Source organism: Lycorma delicatula, chromosome 12 (genome assembly GCF_047948215.1).
Source record: "Lycorma delicatula isolate Av1 chromosome 12, ASM4794821v1, whole genome shotgun sequence".
NCBI classification, from domain to species: domain Eukaryota; kingdom Metazoa; phylum Arthropoda; class Insecta; order Hemiptera; family Fulgoridae; genus Lycorma; species Lycorma delicatula.
The window spans coordinates 50194305-50220409 of NC_134466.1; the positions used below are offsets into that span (position 1 = coordinate 50194305).

Sequence of the window (26105 nt, forward strand, 5' to 3'; positions counted from 1 at the left end):
GTAATTTTGAATAATGTAAATAAAAGGTAATTACATTGATAAATATAATTTTTGTTTCCTAACATGTTATACATTTTTTAAATTTAATTTTAATTTTTTTTTTTTTAAGCTGAAAAATCTTTGTATCGCCCACCATTTTTGAAAAATATTTAAATTTTAATTAAAGGATTTTTTTTTCCTTTTTTAAAAATGTAGTTAGCATTTTAAGCTCTTATATTGTATTTCGTTAGCCCATTTTTTTATTGTTTAACTTGGTTAACGTAATTTGTTAGCTATAAATAAACAATACTAGACAAAGAATTAAATCATATCATAGTCACATATTATGATATCGTATCTAATACTGAAAAGTGAGCCTTCATTGACAAGTTTAATCAAGTCTGTGCAGTTGAAATCATCATGTAACCGATTGTTACTTTTGTTTAAGTGTGTGGAATTTCTAAAAATATTTGAAAATGCTGTAAAATATCTTTCATTGCAATCTGCATTCAGGCCTGTACCTCACAGTAAAATTATTGCAGTTTCTGAGCCACCTGTAAATGTATGTTTCGAAAGCAGCGATAAAGAATCAGGAAGTATTGAAGAAGTCAACTATAATTTGATTTTGAATTATTTTCCGATAAGCCACATCTTATATCACAAGGTGAGTTAAATGACTTGGTTAGGGATATAATTTTATCCCTAAATCCAAAATCAAGCTGAACTGTTAGGATGAAGTTTGCAAGTTATGAATTTACTTCAAAAAAATACAAAAATTTTGGGTTTCGAAGGCGACAAAAGGAACTTTTTTTAGTACTTTATTGATGAAAATAATTTTGTTTATTGCACAAATATTGATGATCTTATGTTGTACTTAAGACAAGTTCATAGACCTGAAGACTGGCGCCTTTTCATAGATTCGTCCAAGTACAGTTGAAAAGTGGTTCTGCTACACAACGGTAACAAATATCCTACGATACCAATCGCTTACGGTATTAATTTGAAAGAAACGTACGATGTGATGAAAGACGTTCTTCTAAAAATAAATTACAAAAAACATAGGTGGCGATTTGAAGGAAGCTATTTTGCTGGGCATGGAGTTAGGCTATACTAAGTAGGTACATGTGTTTTCTTTGCGATTTGGACAGCCGAACTAGGGATAAACATGTTATCAAAGAGTGCAAGACACGAGAAAACGTAACTCCAAATGGAAAAAATATTATTAACGAGCCCTTAATTGAAACAAAAAAAAATATTTTTACCCCCTCACCATATTAATCTACGCCCTTAATCTACCCGGATTTTTGTACATCAAGTAGAAATTTCCGAATGTAAGTGAATGAAAAATTCAAGTAGGAATATTTGTTGGTCCTCAAATAAGAGAGTTGGTCAAAGATGATGTATTTAACTCGATGTTAAATAATGTAGAAAGTGCAGCTTGACCTTCACCTAAATACATTTGCAAAGATTTTCCCCGGCAAACAAACATCCGAGAATTACCACGATATTGTTAAGCAACTTCTTACTTCATACAAGGCTATGGGATGTAATATGTTTTTGAAAATACATTTCCCCCATTCACATCTGGATTTTTCCCGGACAACCTTGCAGACGTATTTGACGAACACGGTGAACGTTTCCACCAAGACATTTCGGTGATAGAAAGCCGCCATAAAGGGAAATGGAATACTAACATATTAGCCGAATACTGTTGGATATTTATTCGTGATGTACCTGAAGCTGCTCGTGTTTATAAAAGAAAAGTATCGGCGAAATCATTCTAACACTGGTATGGCCATGCAAAATTTTAAATTTTACATATTTTAACTCAATTTTTTTTTTAAGCGTAATTTATTTAAAACTAAGGGTGATAGAAAAATTTTATTTACACACCTGTAATGTACGCAAAAAAGCAATTTAAGAAATGATATCACAGTTAGAGAAACAATTTTTTTTCCTATTAGTATTACTAATAATACAATTAGTTATTATTTCAACGCTAACTTTCGAGATCGACTTTCAAGATCGTTGAGAAACGGTCATTTAACTAATAAATGGTTAGATTTACTTTTATTTAATTTTCATTTTTACATTATACACTTAAATAGATTATGTCATTAAACTAAACTGTATTGATGCAATTTGAAAAACACATTAAAATATATCAATTAGAGTTAATTGATATCTATATGTAATCAATAATTAAAACTACTGTTCGTTTAAAAAATGCCCATCATAATAGCAGTAAAAACACATTTGCTGTTATTGCATGTTAAATATGAAAGATGTAGTATTTATAGTGATTTCAAACAAAATTATATTTAAAATCAGATGTTTTATGTGTACATTATCAGGTAATAAAATAATAAAATGTAAGTAATTTATAACTTTTTTATAACAATTTATTTCTAAACTTGTTAAGACATTTTAAAGTAAAAATTACATTACTTCTAAGACAGTTCCCCTTATAATAATATCTCTTTAAGATTAGACTTTTTTGTCGTAGGATCCTAAACACTGTAGGACACTAACGTAGCAGACATTTTTTAAAAATCTCTACTAATTTGTCGCTCTTGTAACATATGACCGAACTAAATACTTTTTTATCTAAATTTTTCTGTAAAGTTCCTTGATATTAAGGGGAACGGAAATGTGTAATTGTTTATTCATAAATCTTTGCGTTTCAAAATAGCGATCAGTACAGTTCACGGGAAATGATGATGCAAACTATTACAATTTAGTCACGGGTTTACCCCTTGGTGCTTTTTCTTTGTTTCAGCTTTATTTAAATATAATATTTAAAAAACATAATGCACTTTTGTAGATTCTCTAGTTATAACAGAAAAGTAATTATAATACGTTAACACATATTAATAAAATATAAAATATATATATTTATATATACTAATGGACTGCAGTGAAAGCAGTGTTACTACAATCATCAAGGTGTATGTGGTATCCCTGAAAACAGTGTTTACGGTACTGTAAGTATTATTAAAATAATTTTACTGACAAGCAAGCGCATATTTGACACTCTCATTTAACTTCCATAATCATATAAGATTGAAATTTTCATATTTTTCTTCGTTTAATTAAACGAAGAAATATGTTACTTCAGTTACGTTGTTCAGTTAATTTTTTTAATTTTAATAAATAACCATCCATTTCTACATTTCAGAGAAGTTGTAGTGAAATAGCATTTAAATAATATTTAGAAAATTATTTTTCAGACGTCCTTGTGTTTTATTATTTCAGATGTAAAATTACGAAGGAGGACCCGAATTAAGTCGATATAAAAGACATGTTTCCACAAAGTAGTGGGATCTTTTATAGAAATCATATATCTAACGGAATAAAACAAAATTAATAAAGTAGGAAAAATATATATATGTACACACACACACACACACACACACACACACACACATACACCCGAGTACTTAGGTATTTTTCTGGAATATAAGCCACGAAACGGAAGATAACTTTTTAGACTTCGTATAAAAGAAAATGTTAAAAAATTCGGCTAAGATTATTTAACTTTCCCGGCTTCCCCTATGAAAAAGGGTTTCTCCTTTATTTCGTATGCGCCATTAGATTTTTAAATACTTATGACTAATTTTTCGTTAGAATCGAAGAATTAATTACGATATACAAAGAGGAAATGATGTTGGTAATCAAATTCATATACCGAAGAAAAGTTAAGCGAGATAGGTTTTACTGCACGTAATTTTTTATTTATTTGGATGAATAAACTGAATGAATTTATTTGATTTACCTGAATGAATACTTTAATTTTGGTCAACGACTCCTACGTCACTCCATGTCGTTGTTACGGAGTAGAAAAGATGGCAAACAGATGGGAAATGAAGTGAGGCAGAGACTCTTCCACAGGATTTGTTTTTTACATTGGTATCCTAAATCAATATCTTAAGTTAGGAAAACCTCCTGGAGTACCTTGTTGGGAGAAAACTAAAACAAAAATACATCTATATTGATGGTGTCTGTAGGAATCGAAAATCAAACCAAAACATATTTTCATATATATATATATATGAAGGAAACCCTAATTTCAAGTTTATTATTTAACAGGTCTAGATATGATGTTAAAACTGTTAAGAAGTAATGTTGAATATCCCCTCCCATAACCATAATTTCTATGGAAATTTTTTTGTGTGTGACGTCACAACTTAGCAGTGACAACAACCGTTGTAGTCCACTTTTACGAACCTTTGAATTATTCGTTAATTTTTAAATAAACAATGAGTAAAAAATTAGGTTGACAACACTGATAGGGAAATTCAAGGCGGTCGAGGGGTCGCGTTACCAAAAAATTGCAAAATATTTTATTGGCTCATGACGCAGTACCGGTATTTCCGTACAACTAGCTGTCTTTCAAGTATTTTTAGCGGCCACAAGTTACGAAAATAATAGTTTAAATGATCTATTTACAGGTGATTATATAGGTCGGAGAGGAGCAATTTAGTAGACTACTATTTCTCCAATTCTATTTTCACTGGATTATTTCTTACGTGTGGGTAAGCATTTACAAATCCAAATCCGGAAAAAATCATCATTATGAACTGACGTGTAATTGAAAAAAACTTCCTATAAATCACCCGATGCGATTACTGACATGTATATCACTAATGATTACCTCGCTTCAATCACTTGCATAAAAAAAAAACGTAAATTGTTTGTATAAAACTAAATTTTTAACATTTATTTATCTTCTAAATTACTAATTAAACAATTGAAAACAGAATTATAAAACTCTTGTTACTTCCTTGTACGAAGGAAAGGAAATACTGTGATCGCGAAAACTTTCGGTTTTCAGGTTTCAACGGAAAAATCCATTTTGACCATCCCATTTTGACTAGTTTCGGCTTCACATACATACGTATGTATTTCGCATTACTCAAAAACGATTAGCCGTATGAGCTTGAAATTTTGGATTTAGGACTGATGGAACATCTAGTTATGCAACTCACCTTTTGATTGCAATCGACTTGACCAAAAATGTCCAAAAAAGTCCAAAATCCAAAATAATTTTGATTTTGGATTTCTTCTTAACTGTATTAATAGGCACTGATTGAGAGATTTTCAACGATATATCATAAGTGGTATTTATTTTCATTGGTTCCAGAGTTGTAGCCAAATAAAATTATAATTAATGAAATATTCAGATCTTACAAGTGAAGGCACATCAGTTCGAATCAGACTTCATATTTTTTTTAATTGAAATTTACTGTCTATTAATAATTAATTATTAACCTCTGCAAACAAATTTTTTACAATAAATTATAATTCAGTAACAATTAAAAAAAAAAAAATTAAAAAATATCATGTTATTTATGAAATAAAATTTTATGTACTTTTCATTTTAAAAAGTCTGATGTGGAATACACATGACTTCCTTGTACGCCTTTCTTTCTTTCTTTTTCCTGTTTAGCCTCCGGTAACTACCGTTTAGATAATACTTCCAGAGGACGATATGTATGAATGTAAATGAAGTGTAGTCTTGTACAGTCTCAGTTCGAACATTTCTGAGATGTGTGGTTAATTGAAACCCAACCACCAACATACACCTTGACCATCCGTAGATGGATTAAAAGAAAACATGGTGAAATGAGTTTTTATACCACACAGGCCATGACAGGCAATGGAAACTTCGAATATTACCTACATCGATTCGGACGTCGAGACTCCTCAACATGCATGTTTTGTGTTGAGGAGGACACAGCGGAACGTACCTTATTCACATGCCCCAGATGGTTACCCCTGAAATGGCGCTATGGGATACAGGTTTTGACTGCTTTAGACATGCTCTCGTTCCTGACAGCCAATAAAAACAACTGGCACAAATTTGAATGTTTCGTAACTCAAGTAATAAGGATAAAGGACGATGAGGGAAGAAGGAGAGGATTTTAACATTAATAATGGGCTGATAATATTCAAGACCGAGTCCCGGCCCTGCGGGAGGCGGTAGGGAACGAGATAGTCGGGCCTTGCCGGTGTTCCGTGGGGTTAGAGGCAGGCATAGCACAAGGCTGAGACCCGGTTCCTGGGGCTGGGGACGGCATAGCCGGACTCGGTCCTGGTCTTGGGAATTTGAGGCAGGCAATAATAAAAGAAAAGATCTGACCGGGGGGGCCAAACTGCCGTGCCGGACATACAGCCGGTGGGTGGGGAGGCCCCCTTAGAATAAAAAGGACACTTCCTCGGGCTGCGTATACTTAATTGGATAACCGGCCCGGGGGAGTCGGGGGAAAAAAAAGGTGGGTGTAGGTGTGTTTAGGTAGGTCGAGTTGTGGACTGCACGGTGTGTAGACGTGTCTTTCTAGAGCTCCGCTTTTTTTCTTGTTTTCGATTGGTTTTTTGGTTTTTACATTGATTTGGTGGTCTGGAACTATAAGTGGATTGGACAAGGAATACGGACTATCATTTTTGAGTTATTTGGTTACGGATTTATCAAGTATTTTATAGTTTTTTGTTATCATTAGTGAGATCAATATTTTTGTGCTTTTTACTCGCTAAATCTTAGATATTATAGTGTATTAAAGTGTTGGTGACTTTTATCAATAACGAAAAGACTACCAGTGTGTATAAAAAGTGAGTAAAACTTATTGTACAATAACTTTTTTAAAGTTTTTTGAGGTTATAATAGAGCTTATAGCAAATTATTCTAAGTTATTCGACAGGCTAATACCAGTCTGCAATTAACTGTAAACAAGGACTTAGGAAATTTTTTCGTGTATTAGTAGTTATACGAGTGAACTTTTTCTAAGCCCTTAGACTAGTTTTTATTAGGGAATTCTTTGTTCCTTAATAATTTCTGAACCACTCGTCCTACATCCCTCATCCCAAGTTATAAATCCATCCCCAAAAAATTCCTACCCCCTGACCACCCCCTCCCCCCAAAAATTTTGGACCCTATTTTTGGGTTGATACATTTTACCAAACCCCCAAAATTTCATTTGGGGCTCCCATCCGCGAGTGGATACTCATTGGACTCGGGATTGTCCCCATAGTCCAACAGCGCTAATAGAGACGAAGAGGATCACTCCCCTTAGAGGGATCATCGCAGGGGGCTTCTAGCTCACAAAAGGTTACCATTACTAAGAAAACGGAGGGTAAATGTAAAAAGAGACCCCGACAGGGGTCCTCAGAAGAAGAAGAAGGACGGCCGGAGAGCCTTAGCAGTCTGGTTTACCAATTGGGATTAACTATGGTGGCATTGAGACAGCATATGGGACCGGGTCTCTCAAAATACATAAGTACACATGAGCAGGAGCTCAAAGGCATATATGATGGGCTTAATGCCTTGACGCAAGTCTCGTCCCCTTTATCAGTTGTTACGCAGGCTACTCAGACGGACCCTATAGTTGTGGAAGATGAGATGGAGCAAATTCTTACTAAGGAGCTGACAGACGAGCAAATAATAGATCTACTGCCCAAATAGTTTGCGGAACAAAATAAGTTTGATTAATGAGTTGCCTTCTGAGGTGGTGGACTCTTGTACTGTTAGTGATTTAAGTAAATCAAGTCAAGGGGATGAAAAAGAAGGTATTAGTACCAAATACAAAGTAGGCGACTTTCGTAAAGATGTACAATCAATTCTTGGAGACTGTGACGACATTAAGAAAAGTAAACACAAAATCTACTATGATGGTAATGCTACTGAGAAGAGCACAATGGGAGCTATATTGAGGGCTTTAAGGAAGATTATTCCTCAGGCTGGTAATTTAGTTTTTGTCGTCCCCAACAATAATATTGGAAACTATATGAAGAAATTAATATCTTATTTGCGGAGAGACGAGGAAGTAGCAGTTAAAGTGACTACGATCCCAGTTGAAGGTAAAGCTATACAAGGCAAGTCTGGACAAGCCCATATTAAAAAGTCGACACCACCGGCAGTTGACAGTCGTACTGTAGTTATCAAAGCAGCTGGAAAATCCTATTCTGATTTACTTAAAACGATGAAGTCTGCAGTAAGTAGCGAAGATGCAAAAGAGGTCATCTCCTTACGTAAGGGCAGGAATGAAGAACTCCACGTGAGAATTCAGGGAGCGCAGAAAGCTGCAGAGTTTACAAGTAACCTACGAGATAAGGCGGCAGATCTGCATGTTGACCTGCGTACAAGAGCGGGAAGGCGCACAATAGCTCACATCAGGGATGTAGAATATGACACCACGGAGACAGAAATTTTTGCTGCAATTACTGCAAGAGTAGGTACTAATGAGGACATCTAGATATCGTCAATTAGAAAAGGGTACGCCGAGACCCAAAATGTTACAGTTATCACCTCGTATAGGGCTGCCTGTAAGCTGGTGGAACAAAGGTTGAGGATTGGCAGGGTGAATTGTCGGACATATATTAGGGAATCAGAGGAAAAGTTCTTCAGATGCTGGAATACTGGACATCGTAAACATGAGTGCAAGGGCCCTGACAGAATGGATCTCTGCTTCAATTATGGAGGCAGAGACCACAAGATTGCTGAATGCAGGGAGCATAGTAGCTGCCTGGATTGTGGGAGCCAAGAACACCGCACCGGAGGCTGGGGGTGCTCAAAACACTTAAATGCTTAGGGTGATGATGGTTAACGCAAACAGAAGCACCATGTCTCCTGATTTGGTTAGTGAACTGGTCATAGAGCAAAGGTCTGATTTAGTGATAATCACGGAGCCGAACATGTACCTTGTTGCTAGATCAGGCTGGATGGTGGATACAAATGGTGACGTGGCAATTATGGATGTAAGTGGCAGGATAGCATAGAGATTGACGTCCAGATCTGGAGGCATGTTGGCGGTGGAGTCGGATTCAACACTAGCGATTGGTGCCTATGTGTCTCCAAACTGTGACATACATGAATTTACTAGAAGACTAGACATAATACAAGGAGTAGTAAATAACGCTAGGAAGAAAGTCATTATTCTAGGTGATTTCAATAGTAAAGCGATATCAGCAGGGAGCGCATACACCAATCGCAGAGGTGAGATCCTTACGGATATGATGGGGGCAATTAGCTGTCATTATGTAAATGATGGCACCCCCTACATATGAGGCGAGAGGACACTCGTCAGTCTTGGACTTAACAGTCATAGACGATAGATGGAGTAGAGAACACTGGGACTGGCGAGTGTTACTACGTGATGTGGCGAGTGACCATCATGCCACTATGATTACCATAAAAGGCTCAGACTATGTGACTAGAGAGAAAATGCCCTGTAGTAGTTTTACAACGAAACAGATCGAGATCATAATCAATAGAACGGCCGAAAGGATTATCAACATAGGGAATCTGACACCAGTTGCCCTGACTAACGTTATAAGACAAGAAATGGGCAGAGTAGCTCACAGAAGAGCTAATAGACACTCAGTGTATTGGTGTAATATGGAGATTGAAACACTGAGAGGGCTCCTACAATCGCGCAGAAGAAGGAAGCAGAGACTCAGAATGCGAGGCGGACAGGAGTACGAGGAGGCATCTCTGGCTTATAAAGAGAACAGACGGGCCTTAAACAAAGCTATTCGTAAGTCTAAGAAAAAACAATGGCACAGACTCTGTGAGGAGTTAGACGGAGACCCCTGGGGACAGGCATACAAAATAATCACTAAGCGATTTGGAAGGCGTCTGCCCGTATTAAATAATGAGCAGGTAGAACAAAAAATTAATGAGCTATTCCCCGGTAGAGTAGAAACTGCAGGAATATAGATTGCGAACCCAGACCCTTCACGTTCTCTGAACTGCACTTGGTTGTAGCACAACTGGGTAATAGGAAGAGCCCGGGTCCAGACGGAATTCCAGCGGCACTCCTTAAAAGGCTGATAAAGAGAATTCCTTATGAAGTGCTTGATGTTGCCAGCCATGGATTAGAAAACATGACATTTCCAGGAATCTGGAAGGAATCTAGGGTGGTGTTCTTCCCAAAAGGCACAAATGACAATGGAGAACCTTTATACAGACCATTGAGTCTTTTAAATACCATGACGAAGGTAGTGGAGAAGGTGCTCGCTGGCCGAATCTTTAAGGAACTTGAGGAAGGAATAGGCATTAGTGGAAATCAGTTTGGATTCATGAAGGGTTGTTCGACGATACAGGCGGCGACAAAGGTGATCGACTGGGCTAAGGATACTAGGACCGGCACATGGAGAACGAGGCGTATTCCCCTATTCATAGCTTTAGATGTAAAAAATGCATTCGATTCTATCAAGTGGGAATCAATAAATAGGGCCTTAGTGGAAAAAGGTATCAGTCCTTATTTAAGAAGGCAGATAGGGGAATACCTCTCAAATAGAGAATGCTTGGTGGAGACGCAGAGTGAGTGCCTACGTTTCAATATTTATGGCGGTGTGCCACAGGGTCTCTACTGGGACCCTTACTCTGGATACTGGCCTTCGATGGGATATTAAGACTAGACTATCAGGATGGGGTACAAGTAATTGCCTATGCCAATGACCTGGCGATACTCATCAAGGGTAAAACAACTGTCGATGTTCAAGAGAGTGCTAACAACACGTTACGGACGATAGATAATTGGTTGAAAGAGAGGGGACTCCAGCTGGCAATAGAAAAATGTAAACATATGATGTTCACAGGGAAGAGGATTTTAGACCGTCCGGCCATCCAAATTGGAAACCAACAAATAACAGAGGTCGAAAAGATTAAATACCTGGGTGTGACATATGAGAGGAATTGCCGGTTCACCCAGCATATAATAGACATATGTGCCAAAGGTGAACAGATGACTAAGAATTTGAATATAATAATGTCTTCGCAGACAGCTCCAAGACCCTCTAAGCGAAGGGCGATAGCGTCCACAGTGACATCCATGAAACATCATGGATGTCACTGTGGACATATGCAGTACCAGTGTGATGGCAGTCAGTCAGGGATAAAAGAAATTTGAACAGACTGGTTAGTACTCATAGGAGGCTGTTGCTGGGGGTTGTTTCAGCTTACAGGACGGTCTTCTATGAGGCGTTGTGCGTGTTGTCTGGGGTGCCACCAATAGACTTAATGGCCCTAAATAGAGTCGAGAGGGCCTCGAAGCAAATGAAGCAAAATATAGACTTAGACATAGATGGCAGGAGGATGGACCAGCCAGACGCACGAAGGAGCTGATTCCAGATCTGGCACTATGGTTAGACAGGAAACATGGTGAGTTAAATTATCATATTCCGCAGTTTTTTACAGGTCATGGCAATTTCAATGAGTACCACCATCGTGTTGGAAGAAGGCCAGGTCCAGAATGTAAGTACTGTGTGAGAATTAACAATGCAGAACACACAGTTTTCTGCTGCGAGAGGTAGGCAATTAAAAGGAGGAATTGTGGCATAATAGGTATGAGCCCAGCAGAAGCCCTAGAGCACATGTTGAGGAGCGAAATAAACTGGTAGAAGGTTACGGAATTTATAGTAGCAGTATTAACAGAGTAGGATATAGATGAAAGGCGACTAGGTAACTAGTGTAGAATAGGGTAGGGTAGACAGCCTCAGTGGTGAGGGACGGCACGCTGAGGTGTGTCGTTCTCAATGATCCACTGAGGACTCCAAGGGTTTAGATAGGTTCTAATGAAGAAGAAGAGTAAGAAAAGACCCGGTGCCACGTTACAGCTATTCGAGGTATGTCGTGGTTTCCAAATGGGCAAACAGAATATCACTCAAGAGAGGTGACACCGGCGAGCTGACATGCCATGCCGGACGTTCAGCCGGTAGGCGGAGAGGCTCATTAGAGTTTACCAGACACTTCCCTGGGTAGCGCAATACCAACCAGTCGGACCGGCCCAGGGGAATAGAGTGAAAAAAAAAGGTAGGTGTTTGTGTGTGTGTAGTGTACAGACGGATGTGATGTTAAGATTCATAGCTTATGTTGAACATTTTTCACTCTTTACATCAGGGAGCCACTGCAGCCGTTTGGTTTAAGGCGTCAGTCAGTCCCGTCCCGTCCCGTCATGGTCATGATCGCGATCGAGTCCTAGCCGACCAAGTTTTTTTTCACTTCAAATATTATTTTTTTACTTAATTAAACCCGACCGGTTCACAACAGCTGTTCAACAGCGGTACCAACCTTTGAATTAATTATTATAAATAATATTCAAAGCAAATATATTACTCAAGTTCGTATCGCTGCAGAATTTCAAATATCCCGCCACGGGAAAACAGAAATTCCCACAGGGATATACCAATATCGCGGTGACGGTCTACGGCGCCAATGATGTCACAATCCATAATGGCCGCCGCCATCTCGAATTCATCAATTGAGTCCAAGATGGCGGTCAGGCTATTGAGCCAATGTCCTTGCAAGCCAAGATGGCCGATCGCCGCCGTCATTTATTCGTGACGTCACTCCAAAATAAAGGACGGCCGCCATCTTGGATTCTGGCGCCACATACCCATTTAACTACTACTGTATGTGTGTGTGTGTGTGTGTGTGTGTGTGTGTGTGTGTGTGTGTGTGTGTGTGTGTGTATGAATGTGTGTATTTCAAATATCTCGCTAAGGAAAAAGGGAAATTCCCACAGGGAAAAAGGAAAATTCAAATATTGCACTGACAGGCCACTGCATCAATGACGTCACAATCCAAGAATGCGGCCGGCCCGCCATCTCGATTCTGATCTTGATTTTTGAAGCAGTATGGCAATTTCCGTACTACTTTTATCCTTCATTATTATTTTTTATGTTTTTAAAACGGTTCCTTTTTTTAATTTTTATAGTTATGATTACGCTTTTTTTACAACATTAACGCGTGGCCAGCCAGACTCCTTTAGAGAAATTAATATCTTTGTTAGAAAATATGTAAGAATGATATAATTCAGTATTTATAATCCGGATAGAGAAAAATAGACAAAACAGTTTGGCTATGTGTTTCATTCTTCTTTCAGTCAGGTAAAAAAAAAAAAAACAAATATATTATGACGCATATTCTAATTAAATTATTTATTTATTAAAAACTACATTACAAAATTATACATTTTATGTGATTTGTGCCAGTTTATTTTCATTCTATTTAAATTACAACAGTATTTCTGTATTTGCTGATGAAATATATTATCGACCATATTATTTTATTAATGAAAATTAATTCTATTTTATTTCATTTTAGTATTATTGAGAACATTATAGAAAGAATAACTTGCATTAATTGACTGAAAAAGAAAAATATTATTTATATCTCATGTATAATATTAATTTCTATTTGACATAATAATCTAAAGTAATTTTCAAAAACAAAATTAGGACAAGTTTTACTGGTAAAGTATAATTCGACTTAGATAAACTTAGGTTCGGAAGTGTTTCTTTAAAGTGTCGGCGTACGAACAATTCTGTACAGTTAAGCCATCAGTAAATGAATGAGTTTAACCGCCAGTAGCTGAGACTACACGAAAACGGGATAGATTATTTTTAGCGCTTGCGTTGTGTAATTGTCTAAATGACTTGCTATAAATTCTCTAAATATAACATAATAAATAATTTTTGGTAGCTTTTATTTCTAATTTTGCCTTCATATTCTGTATTGTAGATTTCAGATGAAAGCTACGTATTGTAATGGGTAGAATGAATCGCCTTTTGTAATATTTCGACGTATGTTCGCATCATCCAGACGCCAAAAATCCCGTCAGTTAAAAAAAATATATATATATGTATATAATATATATATTTCTCTTTGCTATGGACAGGATAACTGTCGTAGTGTTGCGCCAATCACTTTCAAATTGATAGACAAAATATGACGACCCAAAATCTCAGTCGAGTTCGTTAATGGGAAATATCGGACCATGACTGTAGAAATGGGGGCTTTTAAAAAAAAAACTGCTATATCTTTCTTATTAAGTAAAATATCAAATTCGCCTACAGTTTCTACTATTCTTTGGATAAGGGCATAAAACATCTATTCGAGGTTTTTCGATATTACCTATCGTTGGCCCAGGGGGCTGGATAATGTGGTTTCGAAGACAGAAAAATCATACTTTCCTTGATAGGCACAGTATGTGGTGATTAGTCCTGTAAATATTACCTTTCTTTTTCCTGTTTAGCCTCCGGTAACTACTATTTAGATAATACTTCAGAGGATGAATGAGGATGATATGTATGAGTGTGAATTAAGTGTAGTCAGTCTCGTACATTCTCAGTTCGACCATACCTGAGATGTGTGGTTAATTGAAACCCAACCACCAAAGACACCGGTATCCACGATCTAGTATTCAAGTCCGTGTAAAAATAGCCGGCTTTACTAGGACTTGAACGCTGTAACCCTCGACTTCCAAATCAGCTGACTTGGGAAGACGCGTTAACCACCAGACCAACCCGGTGGGTTTGTAAATATTACCTAAAACTTTTATTTGTAACAATTTTTGATGTGACCAATCCTTACGGCAAGGGATGACAAAAATGTTGCTGGAATTGTAAGAAGATGGAGGTTTGTCGTATTGTAAGCATGTGAAACTTTTTTTCACATGCAACCATTGTCGTATTGAGTAAATTTGAAGTTTTCTTACCTTTAAGGTGTAAATCTTTTTTATTCCCTACTTAGTACCGATAAAATCTCCCTCCACCTTCCGGCGTGCCGTAAGACATTTTAATATCAATAAAGGTATAAAAAAACTGGTTTTTAATAAATATGTTTTAAGTATTGTAAGTACAGATACAGGATCCCTTGTTACATTCATGCTGAAAAACTTCGCGTGGTGAGACTGCAGACTTGTAGTTTGAGACGCATCATGAATCTTATCTGTACTCTTTTTGCCATACTCTTTCAACTTATTTGTTTCGTATTAAATGAAGAATAGGTAGTGACATAGAATATATATAGGTAGTGACATAGAATAGGTAGTGAAATAAGAAATAGGCAGTAGAATAGGTAATGACCTGTAAAATATGGTTACATATTAATAAAAAATGTTCTTATTTCTGTTATAAAATGGTTATAATAATTTAGTAATAAATTGTTTTTTACCGCAGAGAAATTCCTTAAATTTAGTACAAACAGTCCATACGGTTTGACTTCGATCGGTCTGTTATTCCTTGTCATCATAATTAGTAACATTTTCTTAAACCACTCCGGTTTGTTGATCCAATTACATTCATATATTGAGTCCCGTAAATTTTCCCACTGCATTAAAAATAAAAAAAATTAATAGAATAAACTGGTAGTATTATTGTTATGGAAGCTAAATCACAGAGGCATTGAAAATATTTTTAAGAAAGCTAGCATAAAAATATATGTAAAAAAGAAACTGTATTGATTGCAACAACAAAAGTGGAAAACAGAAAAAAAACAAAATATGGAACAGTAATGGCGAACAGAAAAATTCAGTTATTTGGAAAAACAGATCAAACCAAATGACGGAAAAAATGATTAATTATAGTACAAGCAATAGAGAATTGAATCTCCTGATAAATTTTGATAAACATCTAAAACAAAAATCAAGTTAAACAAAGGCAAAGATAGCTGTTTTCTTTTAGTGGTAAGACCATCTCATCTATGAAGGTCATTGAATTTTTTTCAAAAGAATTTAGAAGGTGAAGAAGACATCACAAAGAAAAATTCTTGGACAAAAATGAAGGAAAGAGGACGGTACAGATTGAGATCCACAAAAGGACTGTATAGATTAGAAGGAACTGACAAAGTAGAAGATGCAATTTCAAAAAGAAAGCTGAACTACTTGGAATGGCTGAAGGAAGACTAACCCTTATACCAAAAAAAATAACCAAGGATTTTTTAGAGTTCCTTTTACAGATTCTTTTCTGTTCTTTACTTTTTTTTTTATAAAGAATTTTTTATGTTAAGATTTTTCTGGTGATTTTAATTATTTATTTTTATTAACTTGTTTTCTATTGTTTTATTTTCTTTTATAACGATTTTCTATATATTTTATTCATTGTTTGTTACGTTCAACTTAAAAATTAAAAACCAGTGGATGAAAATTAAGGATATTGAAGAACAAAAAATTATGGGCACTGGAAAGTATATACAGAAGCAGTTAAACAGTTTGTAGGTTTCCAAGATATTAACAGAAGAGAAGTAAGCTATAGTACAGAAATGATAAGGTCATGAATGAGAATAAACAATTTCTGAAGGATCTAAAATATGGAAGAAAAAAGAGTAAAACCTGAATAATTAGTTACAAGTGGGATCTATATATGATCTGAAAGAAAGATAAAGCTAAATGGAAGTCGCAAGTAAATTATTAAAAAATAAGAATTCATATGTATGCTCAATGTATGAATATTAAAATATTCGTTTCGTTTAACACATATTTAACTGTATCGTTTTCTTTAGAAAACTCAGAACTTATCCTTGAAAATTTTTCTTACAAATTTCTTACTTAAAAAGAATTGAGTTTTGTAATATGATAGACTTTGTAATTTTTCAGTATTATTAATGCCATATAATTCGTATATATGTTTTTTTGAAGTAAAGTTAATGATGTGTGATACATCCAAGATGGTGGATAAAAATTTTGTTGTCATGTAGATATTACCATACGCTAATTTTGTCATGTAGAGCCACAGTTGCTTCTACCGTCTTTTATCGCTCATTTTTGTAATATGAAGCCGTTTCCTTATTATAATATAATCTTATGTATTAGATTCCAATATTTAAAACTTTAAAATACGAAAAGACAGGTAAATTTAAAAAAACTGTTTGTTATTCTCTGTTTCAGTTTCCGTTAAGTAAAATATACAGATCTCGAGAACAACGTGTAAATTAATAACGTTTAATGTGATTTAAAACTTTATTTCAAGAAGATTTTCGTAATCTCAAAAACAAGCTTCTTTTTCTTATCAAATTATTGTAATATCTCTTCTATTCAAAGTATTTTAACGAATAATATAATCAACAAACCGAAATTTTCAGCTGATATTCATAAAACTGTGGACGTATTATTTACATAGAATTTATTGTATTTAAATTTGGCTGTAATAAAATCTTTTCAGCAAAATAAAAACACACGTAAATTATTTTTCTTGTTTTCCATGTTATTTATTATTTTGAGACAAAATAAAATAAAATTCTACTTTTTGTTTTAATTTATGTGATATTGAAATACGTACCTCAGTGTTTATCTCTTCACCACTACTGTCATATATATACATCAGATAAAATATTTGTATACAAAGTTGCGTCTCAATCAGTTTGAAAACTATATCATCTTTCTATAAAATAATATAAAAAAAGATTTATCAAATTTTAATAATTTTTATAGCGAGTAATTTATAGTTACACTCTAATCGTAAAATTAAATTATTTGCCTATAGAAACAATTGCTTGTTAAAAGGTACAACAACCGGTTCATTGTATAAAAGTAATTACGTCCTTTACGTAAGGAAGTAGCAGTTATGAATGGTAAACCCATCGGGTTGGTCTAGTGGTTAACGCGTCTTTCCAAATCAACCGATTTTGAAAGTCGAGAGTTCCTGAGTTCAAGTCCTAGTAAAGGCAATTACTTTTATACGGATTTGAATACTAGATCGTGGATACCGGTGTTATTTGGTGGTTTTTGTTTTTTCCCTATCACCCTAGGCCCGGACCCGACGCGGAAGCACACTCGGTCCTAAGGGTGCCATTTCCTCTAACCTTCCGGCCGACCATGCCGGATCCGGTTATGCTATCCCCGGCATCGGTTACCATCCGGTCAGCCGGGACTAGGTTGTCTCCATCACCTGCCTCAAATCAGAAGTACCGCAAACACGGGACCACCGATCGGGCTCGGTCTTAACGCTTTCTCTTCCTACTCACCCCAGGAGTCCCCGTTCACTCATCGGAAGTGCGACACCTCAACATCGCACTCCTTATGAACGGAGGAATCCAGCCACACCCTATACTATCCCACTATGTACATGGTGTAACATGGTGAAGTGTTTAGCATAGCATGGTTTTTTAGTGGTTGCGTTTTAATTAACTACACATCTCAGGAATGGTTTAATTGTCTTGACTGTACAAGACTACACTTCATTTACACTCACACATATTATCCTCTGAAGTAATACCTGAACGGTAATTCCCGGAAACAGAACAGGAAAATAAAGGAAAAGTTGTTCTGCATGTTAACTGTTGGAGGGGAAATCGAATAAGTACCTTGATAATTATTTTGCTTGATTATTATATCAAGATACCTAACCTGATTATCTCCCTCCAACTATTAACATTCATAACAACTTCCTTACTTATACTTTTCTTTCTTTGTTTTCTAGTTTAGCCTCCGGGAATAACCGACAGGTATTTTAGAGGATGTTATGTATGAATGTAAATGAAGTGTAGTCTTGTACATTCTGAGTTCGACCATTCTTGGGATGTGAGGCTAATTGAAACGCAACCACCAATGAACTTCGGTATCCACCATCTATTATTCAAATCCGTATAAAAGTAATTGCCTTTACTAGGAGTTGAACGTTAGACGTTTCGACTTCAAAATCAGCTGATTTGGAAGACGCGTTCACCACTAGACCAACCGGGTTTTTTTTTCTTACGTATACTAGGACCAGCCAATGTACGAGCTAGTGACATCACAAACAGACTGCATATTACTACTACGCGACCTGAAAACATCAACTCTGCGTTTCAAATCGAAGTATTACTTTTTATCATATTTTACCCGGCAGGAACTATTATACATCCATTTACTAATTTAAACAATACGTAATTAATTCCTTTATAACCATTGTATGTATAAAATTACTAATTTTTAATAATAAACAAAAGCTTACTTGATGTTTCTGCATGCATCTAATTCAAATTCTCGCAAGTTCACCATCCTCGCGAAACACTCACTATCACTTTCATTTTGAGATTTACTATCAGAGACTGTACGTGTAATATAACGTTCGGTCATTTCATCTATCATTGGTTCTAGTTTTTCGTACTTTTTTCAATAATTTTTATTTTTTCACAATAGTTTTTAGTTATCTTTATTTGCGGAATTAATTTTCTCTGTAGTTAATTTTTCAACATTTGCGAAAGAAAATGTGTAACGACTCCTCACATGTCTTTTTACGGCTGACCATACCATCTCGATCGGATTCAAATCTGGATGATACGGTGGTAGGCTAAGAATACTATGCCCATGTTTTTTCAAAAGTTCATCTAAGTGATATTTATGTACTTATTCATATAACTGCGGTTTCAGCATTTTTGAACTATACGGAATATTTCTCCAGCCAATCGGTCATACCTTTTCTTCCGGAGGTAGAATTTGTCGCTTTGTCAATACCTGTATTGTGATAGTAGCGTTATCATCAACAACTTGGTGGAAGATTTGGAATAAATTTTTCACGCCCCATTTCATGAAATCGTCTGTATTGATATTGTCATGATATTTGCCACTTTTCGAACTTGCTTTCCAAGTTGGTAATGCGTTATAAAACCGACTTCTACTCCACCACGAATTACTATTAAACGGTCACCTTTTTAATCAGTACATGAAGTCCGTCAACAATACCATCAGACTACAACTTTTTGGAACAATCCGAACTTAAAACGTACGTTTCATCCAAATAAAAAAATTGTAGGATTGCTATGTCAGTACTTAGCCATTGTCTGAAAATATTCAATCTTCTTCCACCTGATATCGGGTTTCTCAATTAAAGGTTATCTGTTAGTTTCAGTTTTACGCCATATGAAACGTATCTATTTCAAAATAACAGGTCAAGTTGATTCACTTCCTTTAAAATCAATAGATGAATGCCCTTGGCCTTATTTTTTTTTTTAAAGTAGATAATTCATTGTTCTTTGAACGAAATTAATTAAATGTTTTTCTAATTACACCTAAATCGAAATTGTCCAGTCCACTGACAGGTTTCGAACGTCATTTATACTTTTTCGGCGTGCTGAAAGAACACGATATGGATGTTGATTGAAGAATCATGTCTTTTTTTCTATTCTGAGTTTCTGAACCGGTTTTCTTGATATTCCAGCTGTAGTTCTTTCTTTAAATTTTTGAATGCTAATTATATGTTTGTCGTCATTTAATTTACCTATTATTACAGTTCATAAAATCATAAATATTATTTCACTTGCTTGACTCTCAATTGTCATCTTACCTTTAACATAAATATTAAATAAGCTTGTGGGTTCAGTCAGCAGCGATGCATCATCCCATTTATATTGGAGCAGGGTGTTCATTTTTTATGGTTGTACTTATAATAATGCAAAATAGTTCATTACGTTTTTTATATCTTTCTAATCGGTACTAAATGTTTTAAAATAATCTCACATCATTTAGTAACTGAAATATTAACTCTAATTTTAATTAAACTGCATTCGTATACATTCATTTCCCCTGTACTCTACCTACAAAGTTATATTTCTAATATATTAATATTTCTGGTTTAATTTGGTCCATAAACTGTTCAGAAATTAAAAAATTAAAAGGGGTTGATTATTGATGGTAAACAGTATTATTATCAGCTTTGTATACACTAGTTGGAAAAATAGGATTTTTACCTATATTGATGTCGGTATGAATATATATATGTGATAGGAAAAAAAAATTATGGCTTTTCAATATTGACAAATCCTTGTATCCTGTTTTCTTAAAAAAGAAAAAAAATTATAAAACCATGAGATGAAAGTGGAACATAAATTATTTATTTTTAATGGATTTTTTGGAAATTATTTCGCAATTGCGTATAATGTAAGAACCTAGTTAAAATTTACTGGAAAACAGTTTATATTTACCTGTACCATCATATAAACTGACATACAAGTATAAGAGCAAGCTCCACATTTTAATGCCATTGATATACCTTGAATTGCTTTATCGATTATTTTTAATTTTCTGAAAAAAATAAACCTTTATTTAATATACATAGTATTTTAAGTAAAATTTAGCAACCTCTCTCTCTCTCTTTTCCTGTTTAACCTCCGGTAACTACCGTTTAGATAATACTTCAGAGGATGAATGAGGATGATATGTATGAGTGTAAATGAAGTGTAGTCTTGTACATTCTCAGTTCGACTATTCCTGAGATGTGTGAAAATTTTGCAACCTAAAATGATAAAACTATTAGTTGTTTATTATCAGTGATTATACTTATTGATATAATGATTTATTAAATCTACTTTTACCTTTAGTTATTAACGATCTGAATAAATACTAAACTTTAATTCATAATTTTTACTAGACCGTAAAAAACATTTAAAAGATATAAAGCCCTTGATGAGGACGGGAAAATGGAAGAACGAATGAAACAGAAATAATTTTTTTAAACTTTTTATTTGCGGAAGATTTAGTTTGAGAATGCTTTTAAAGTTTCTAAATATTTTTATTGAATGGATTTAATATTTACGTATATAATCAGGTTTTCTTTCTTCAGTCATTTGTAACGGACCATATATAAATATCATATAAATCATGATGTCATTATTTGATGATAAGGCACACTAATAAAGGTATATATCATTACAATTTCCCTATAGAAACCTATTGTTTTGAAATTATTTAAGATTAATATAAAATATAACATACGACAATACAGCAAGGTTGTCTCGCCGGAAGTGTCGTATGCAGAAGAAACAACAATAATCAGAGTAATGTCCAAAATTCATAAAATGGAGAAGCAACGGAAAATCCTCAGAAAAATCCACGGTGCGGATCTAAGAGACGGAACCTGAATTAAACGATCCACAAAGGAATTATATGAAAGCGTAGATACCATCGCCGACAAGTTTAGGAAAAGACGTCTGCAATTCTAAGTAAACTTATTCAGTATTGGTAAAGACCAGACAAATTAAGAAAATTTTCAACATCGTCAATGCAAGTAAATTATAATCAATTTGGATGAAAGAAACACAAGACGATCTGGAACGACTGAACATCTCAAAGAAGAAATCAAGGACAAAAGGACATTTAGAGATGAAATTAGAAATAAGAAAATTAAAAACAGAAACGATAGGAAGAAGATGGTCGTAGGTGGGGAGCAGGAAACATAATGAACGGATGAAGAGGTTTGGGAAGGAAAGAAAATAGAAGAAGGAAGTAAAGCCGTGATTGGCTCAAGTTTACTCGCTGTTAGAAATGGGCATAATCGGATGATTTAGCTCTGATTTCTACGCCTTTGATAAAATTAAGCGAGATTGTACTTCTTGGGACCAAAATTAAGGGTTAAGTTTAGTATTTTAACTAAAATAGTAAAAAAAATCTCAAAAATTTATTTTTAGTAGATTTTGGGAAATTTTGCGTTGAAAAACACATTATTTTATATTTGGTGTAATTTTTTCTTAATGGAAGATAAATACAAAAATGTTATAGAAAACTGGTGAAGTAATGGATTCTGAATGTATATATATATATGTATATATATATATATCGTTCCTCGAGAATATCCTGATTGTTATGTAATGTAATATTATATATATACGTATATATAGAATATGTACTCAGATTGACGCAATATCAGAAGAACGATTTACTGTTCTATTTATTAAACTTTTTTCTGCCTCTTCCAAACCTTTCCGTGTGGTTTACTGTAGTTGATAGTAATTGCTGTAAGGGATGTGTGGAAGCCAAAAAAAAGAATATATTATTATTGTAAGGTTTATAAATAATATTCTACTAACCTGTAAATTAGTTGATGATGTTTAATAATACATATTAATATTCCTTTTACTAATATTGATTCATTTTCTGTAAATTCATTTCCATATTTATAAATAATTTGTGGGTTAATTTTTGATTTCACGTTCATTGAAATTATGTATTCCATTTCATTTACCGAGAATGATAGCAATTTTATGTCTTTGCTGATTATTTTCATCGATATAAATGTTGCACAATATGCAAGATATGTTAAATTACAAAGTAACCAAATATATACAGATTGTAATATATACCAGAATGAGTAAATGTAAAAATTGTTGTAATTTGAAAAGTAGTAAACGGGATATGGTAATGGTAAATTTTCAATTTTTATCGTATTTAAGTCATTTGCGGTCATAACAATAAAAAATGTAAAAATTAATGTCCAGCTACATGAAATATAACAGTATAATTTAATTGAGTAATACAAAATATTATTAGTTGTTACTAATTCTTTTGAGATAAGTTTCATTAATTTTTTTCTATCTTCTGTTATGTGGTATTTAAATTCATTATAAGTCCCATCAAATATAACTTCACTTGTTTTGGTAATATCCTCCAAAGATTTCAGACAAACGGCAACATACATTAGATGAACTATAAAAAACACCATTGATTTCAATGAAGCTATTCTATTATCCAAATCATTCCAGTTGTATTTTAATTGTAATATACAAAACGATCCTATCAGAAATTTCAATGAAATATATAATAATATTATTATATTGTATTTACCGTTGTTTAAATTACAACTTAATATATTTAATGTAGTTTTAAATTTGGTAGAAACTTCCATTTTTTATTTTTTTAATATTATTTTCTGAAAGTGAAAAAATTTTGTTGTAACTGTTTGAAATAAAATAATTAACAGCAGGTAGGTACTCATAAAATTTTCCAGTAACGGAAATTTTGTTTTTTTATTACAGCAAACCGCAAGAATATAGTCCACAAAATCCTTTTTTTTCTGTTTCCGAGGTTTACCTCACAGGATGATATGTATGTAATGAATCAAAGAAATATTTCATAAAATAAGAATGATACAATTGACTTAAACGAATAAAATATATTTTTCATTATCCGCGATGAGTAGCTTAATAAAGAAGTATTTTTTAATCCAGGATTTTACATATCAATCGTTTTTTTTATTGGGAAGGATGAATATTTTGATAAAACAAAACATAAAGGGTCAGAAATTTTGATAGTAATTAAAATAATTTATTACAAAGACGTTATTTGTTCTTATAAAACTTTCGATGTAAAAGATCCGCAACAGAGATTCTATCGAAATAAATTAAATTATTGAATCTTTGGATAGAAAAGATTGTATTTGATTTACTGTTATAAAGTGTAATCTGTCAGAGATCAAAAACAAAATCTTTCACTTACATACGAACTGAGTACGTCGTGAAAATGATAAATAGTAAGTTCAGTTTTGTTCACTTGCTATGTTTATATACTGGTTACAAATGCTTCCTTGCTTTTTAACCATTCTGATATTTGTGAAGTGTAGCTTCAAAATGAATAGTTTTGTCAGTTTACGTACGAATGATATATGTGATAAAAATAGAGAAGAAAGAAATTGTGGATTCAGATACTGTTTAAAAATTCATGTATCTTTTGTACGTGTATTTTTACCTTTGTAAGCGATGTTCTTATCTTTAAATAAACAATAACTTTTATTTTTGTACTACAATATCGTCACTGTTAGGTCTTCACGGTTGATTATTTATTTATGTATCAATACCTCGTCACGGCTGTATTCAAACGCAATAAATAAAATATCGCATAATAAAACTTCCTATTTTTGACATCGTTTTTTTCTGAAATATGAAATAATATACTTTGCGGTATATTGTAGGACACTCGTAGGGATACGTGTAGGAGTCTTTAGGGTTAACAGGCATATATTTTATTTTGATTTTTATTAATTTTTTTTTTAGTAACTAATATAAATAATTTACTCTCTTTTTAGCTATTTTAATGTTAATTATATGTTAATTTGATTAATTATTTAATTTTATTAAGGTAAATATATTTCATTTATCTGTTATATAACAAACTACAGTTCTGATATAAAAAAAAAAAAAAAGCTGAGAGGGAATGAATTATTCCAGTATTTATTAATCAAATTCATTGTTTTAATATTATTGAATAATATGTTATGAAGTTTGTGATTTGATGATCTTTCTACGAGAAGGATATTCGATAAAAATCTTACAACAATTTTATGGTTAAAAAAAACTGTAAGGAAGGACCCTTAAACGTTTTACTAAAGAAACAGTTAATTTTTATCGGTATGTATTAATAAAATAAATCAGCTCAAAATTAGTAATTTTGAATAATGTAAATAAAAGGTAATTACATTGATAAATATAATTTTTGTTTCCTAACATGTTATACATTTTTTTAATTTAATTTTAATTTTTTTTTTTTATGCTGAAAAATCTTTGTATCGCCCACCATTTTTGAAAAATATTTAAATTTTAATTAAAGGATTTTTTTTTTCCTTTTTTAAAAATGTAGTTAGCATTTTAAGCTCTTATATTGTATTTCGTTAGCCCATTTTTTTATTGTTTAACTTTGTTAACGTAATTTGTTAGCTATAAATAAACAATACTAGACAAAGAATTAAATCATATCATAGTCACATATTATGATATCGTATCTAATACTGAAAAGTGAGCCTTCATTGACAAGTTTAATCAAGTCTGTGCAGTTGAAAACATCATGTAACCGATTGTTACTTTTGTTTAAGTGTGTGGAATTTCTAAAAATATTTGAAAATGCTGTAAAATATCTTTCATTGCAATCTGCATTCAGGCCTGTACCTCACAGTAAAATTATTGCAGTTTCTGAGCCACCTGTAAATGTATGTTTCGAAAGCAGCGATAAAGAATCAGGAAGTATTGAAGAAGTCAACTATAATTTGATTTTGAATTATTTTCCGATAAGCCACATCTTATATCACAAGGTGAGTTAAATGACTTGGTTAGGGATATAATTTTATCCCTAAATCCAAAATCAAGCTGAACTGTTAGGATGAAGTTTGCAAGTTATGAATTTACTTCAAAAAAATACAAAAATTTTGGGTTTCGAAGGCGACAAAAGGAACTTTTTTTAGTACTTTATTGATGAAAATAATTTTGTTTATTGCACAAATATTGATGATCTTATGTTGTACTTAAGACAAGTTCATAGACCTGAAGACTGGCGCCTTTTCATAGATTCGTCCAAGTACAGTTGAAAAGTGGTTCTGCTACACAACGGTAACAAATATCCTACGATACCAATCGCTTACGGTATTAATTTGAAAGAAACGTACGATGTGATGAAAGACGTTCTTCTAAAAATAAATTACAAAAAACATAGGTGGTGATTTGAAGGAAGCTATTTTGCTGGGCATGGAGTTAGGCTATACTAAGTAGGTACATGTGTTTTCTTTGCGATTTGGACAGCCGAACTAGGGATAAACATGTTATCAAAGAGTGCAAGACACGAGAAAACGTAACTCCAAATGGAAAAAATATTATTAACGAGCCCTTAATTGAA

The 26105-nt window shown here is 33.6% G+C and overlaps 1 protein-coding gene across 1 annotated transcript; it reads right to left on the reverse strand.

The window, feature by feature from the left end:
* Positions 1 to 12974: 12974 nt before the first annotated feature.
* LOC142333324 (uncharacterized) lies at positions 12975 to 23204 on the reverse strand. Its single transcript, XM_075380344.1, has 5 exons — positions 22538 to 23204; positions 20657 to 20756; positions 17035 to 17136; positions 14933 to 15088; positions 12975 to 13124 (listed from the first exon to the last, which is right to left on the reverse strand). The coding sequence occupies exons 1-5, from the start codon at positions 23167 to 23169 to the stop codon at positions 13068 to 13070; spliced, it is 1047 nt and encodes a 348-aa protein (XP_075236459.1). The 5' UTR covers positions 23170 to 23204; the 3' UTR covers positions 12975 to 13067.
* Between the last annotated feature and the right edge of the window lie 2901 nt (positions 23205 to 26105).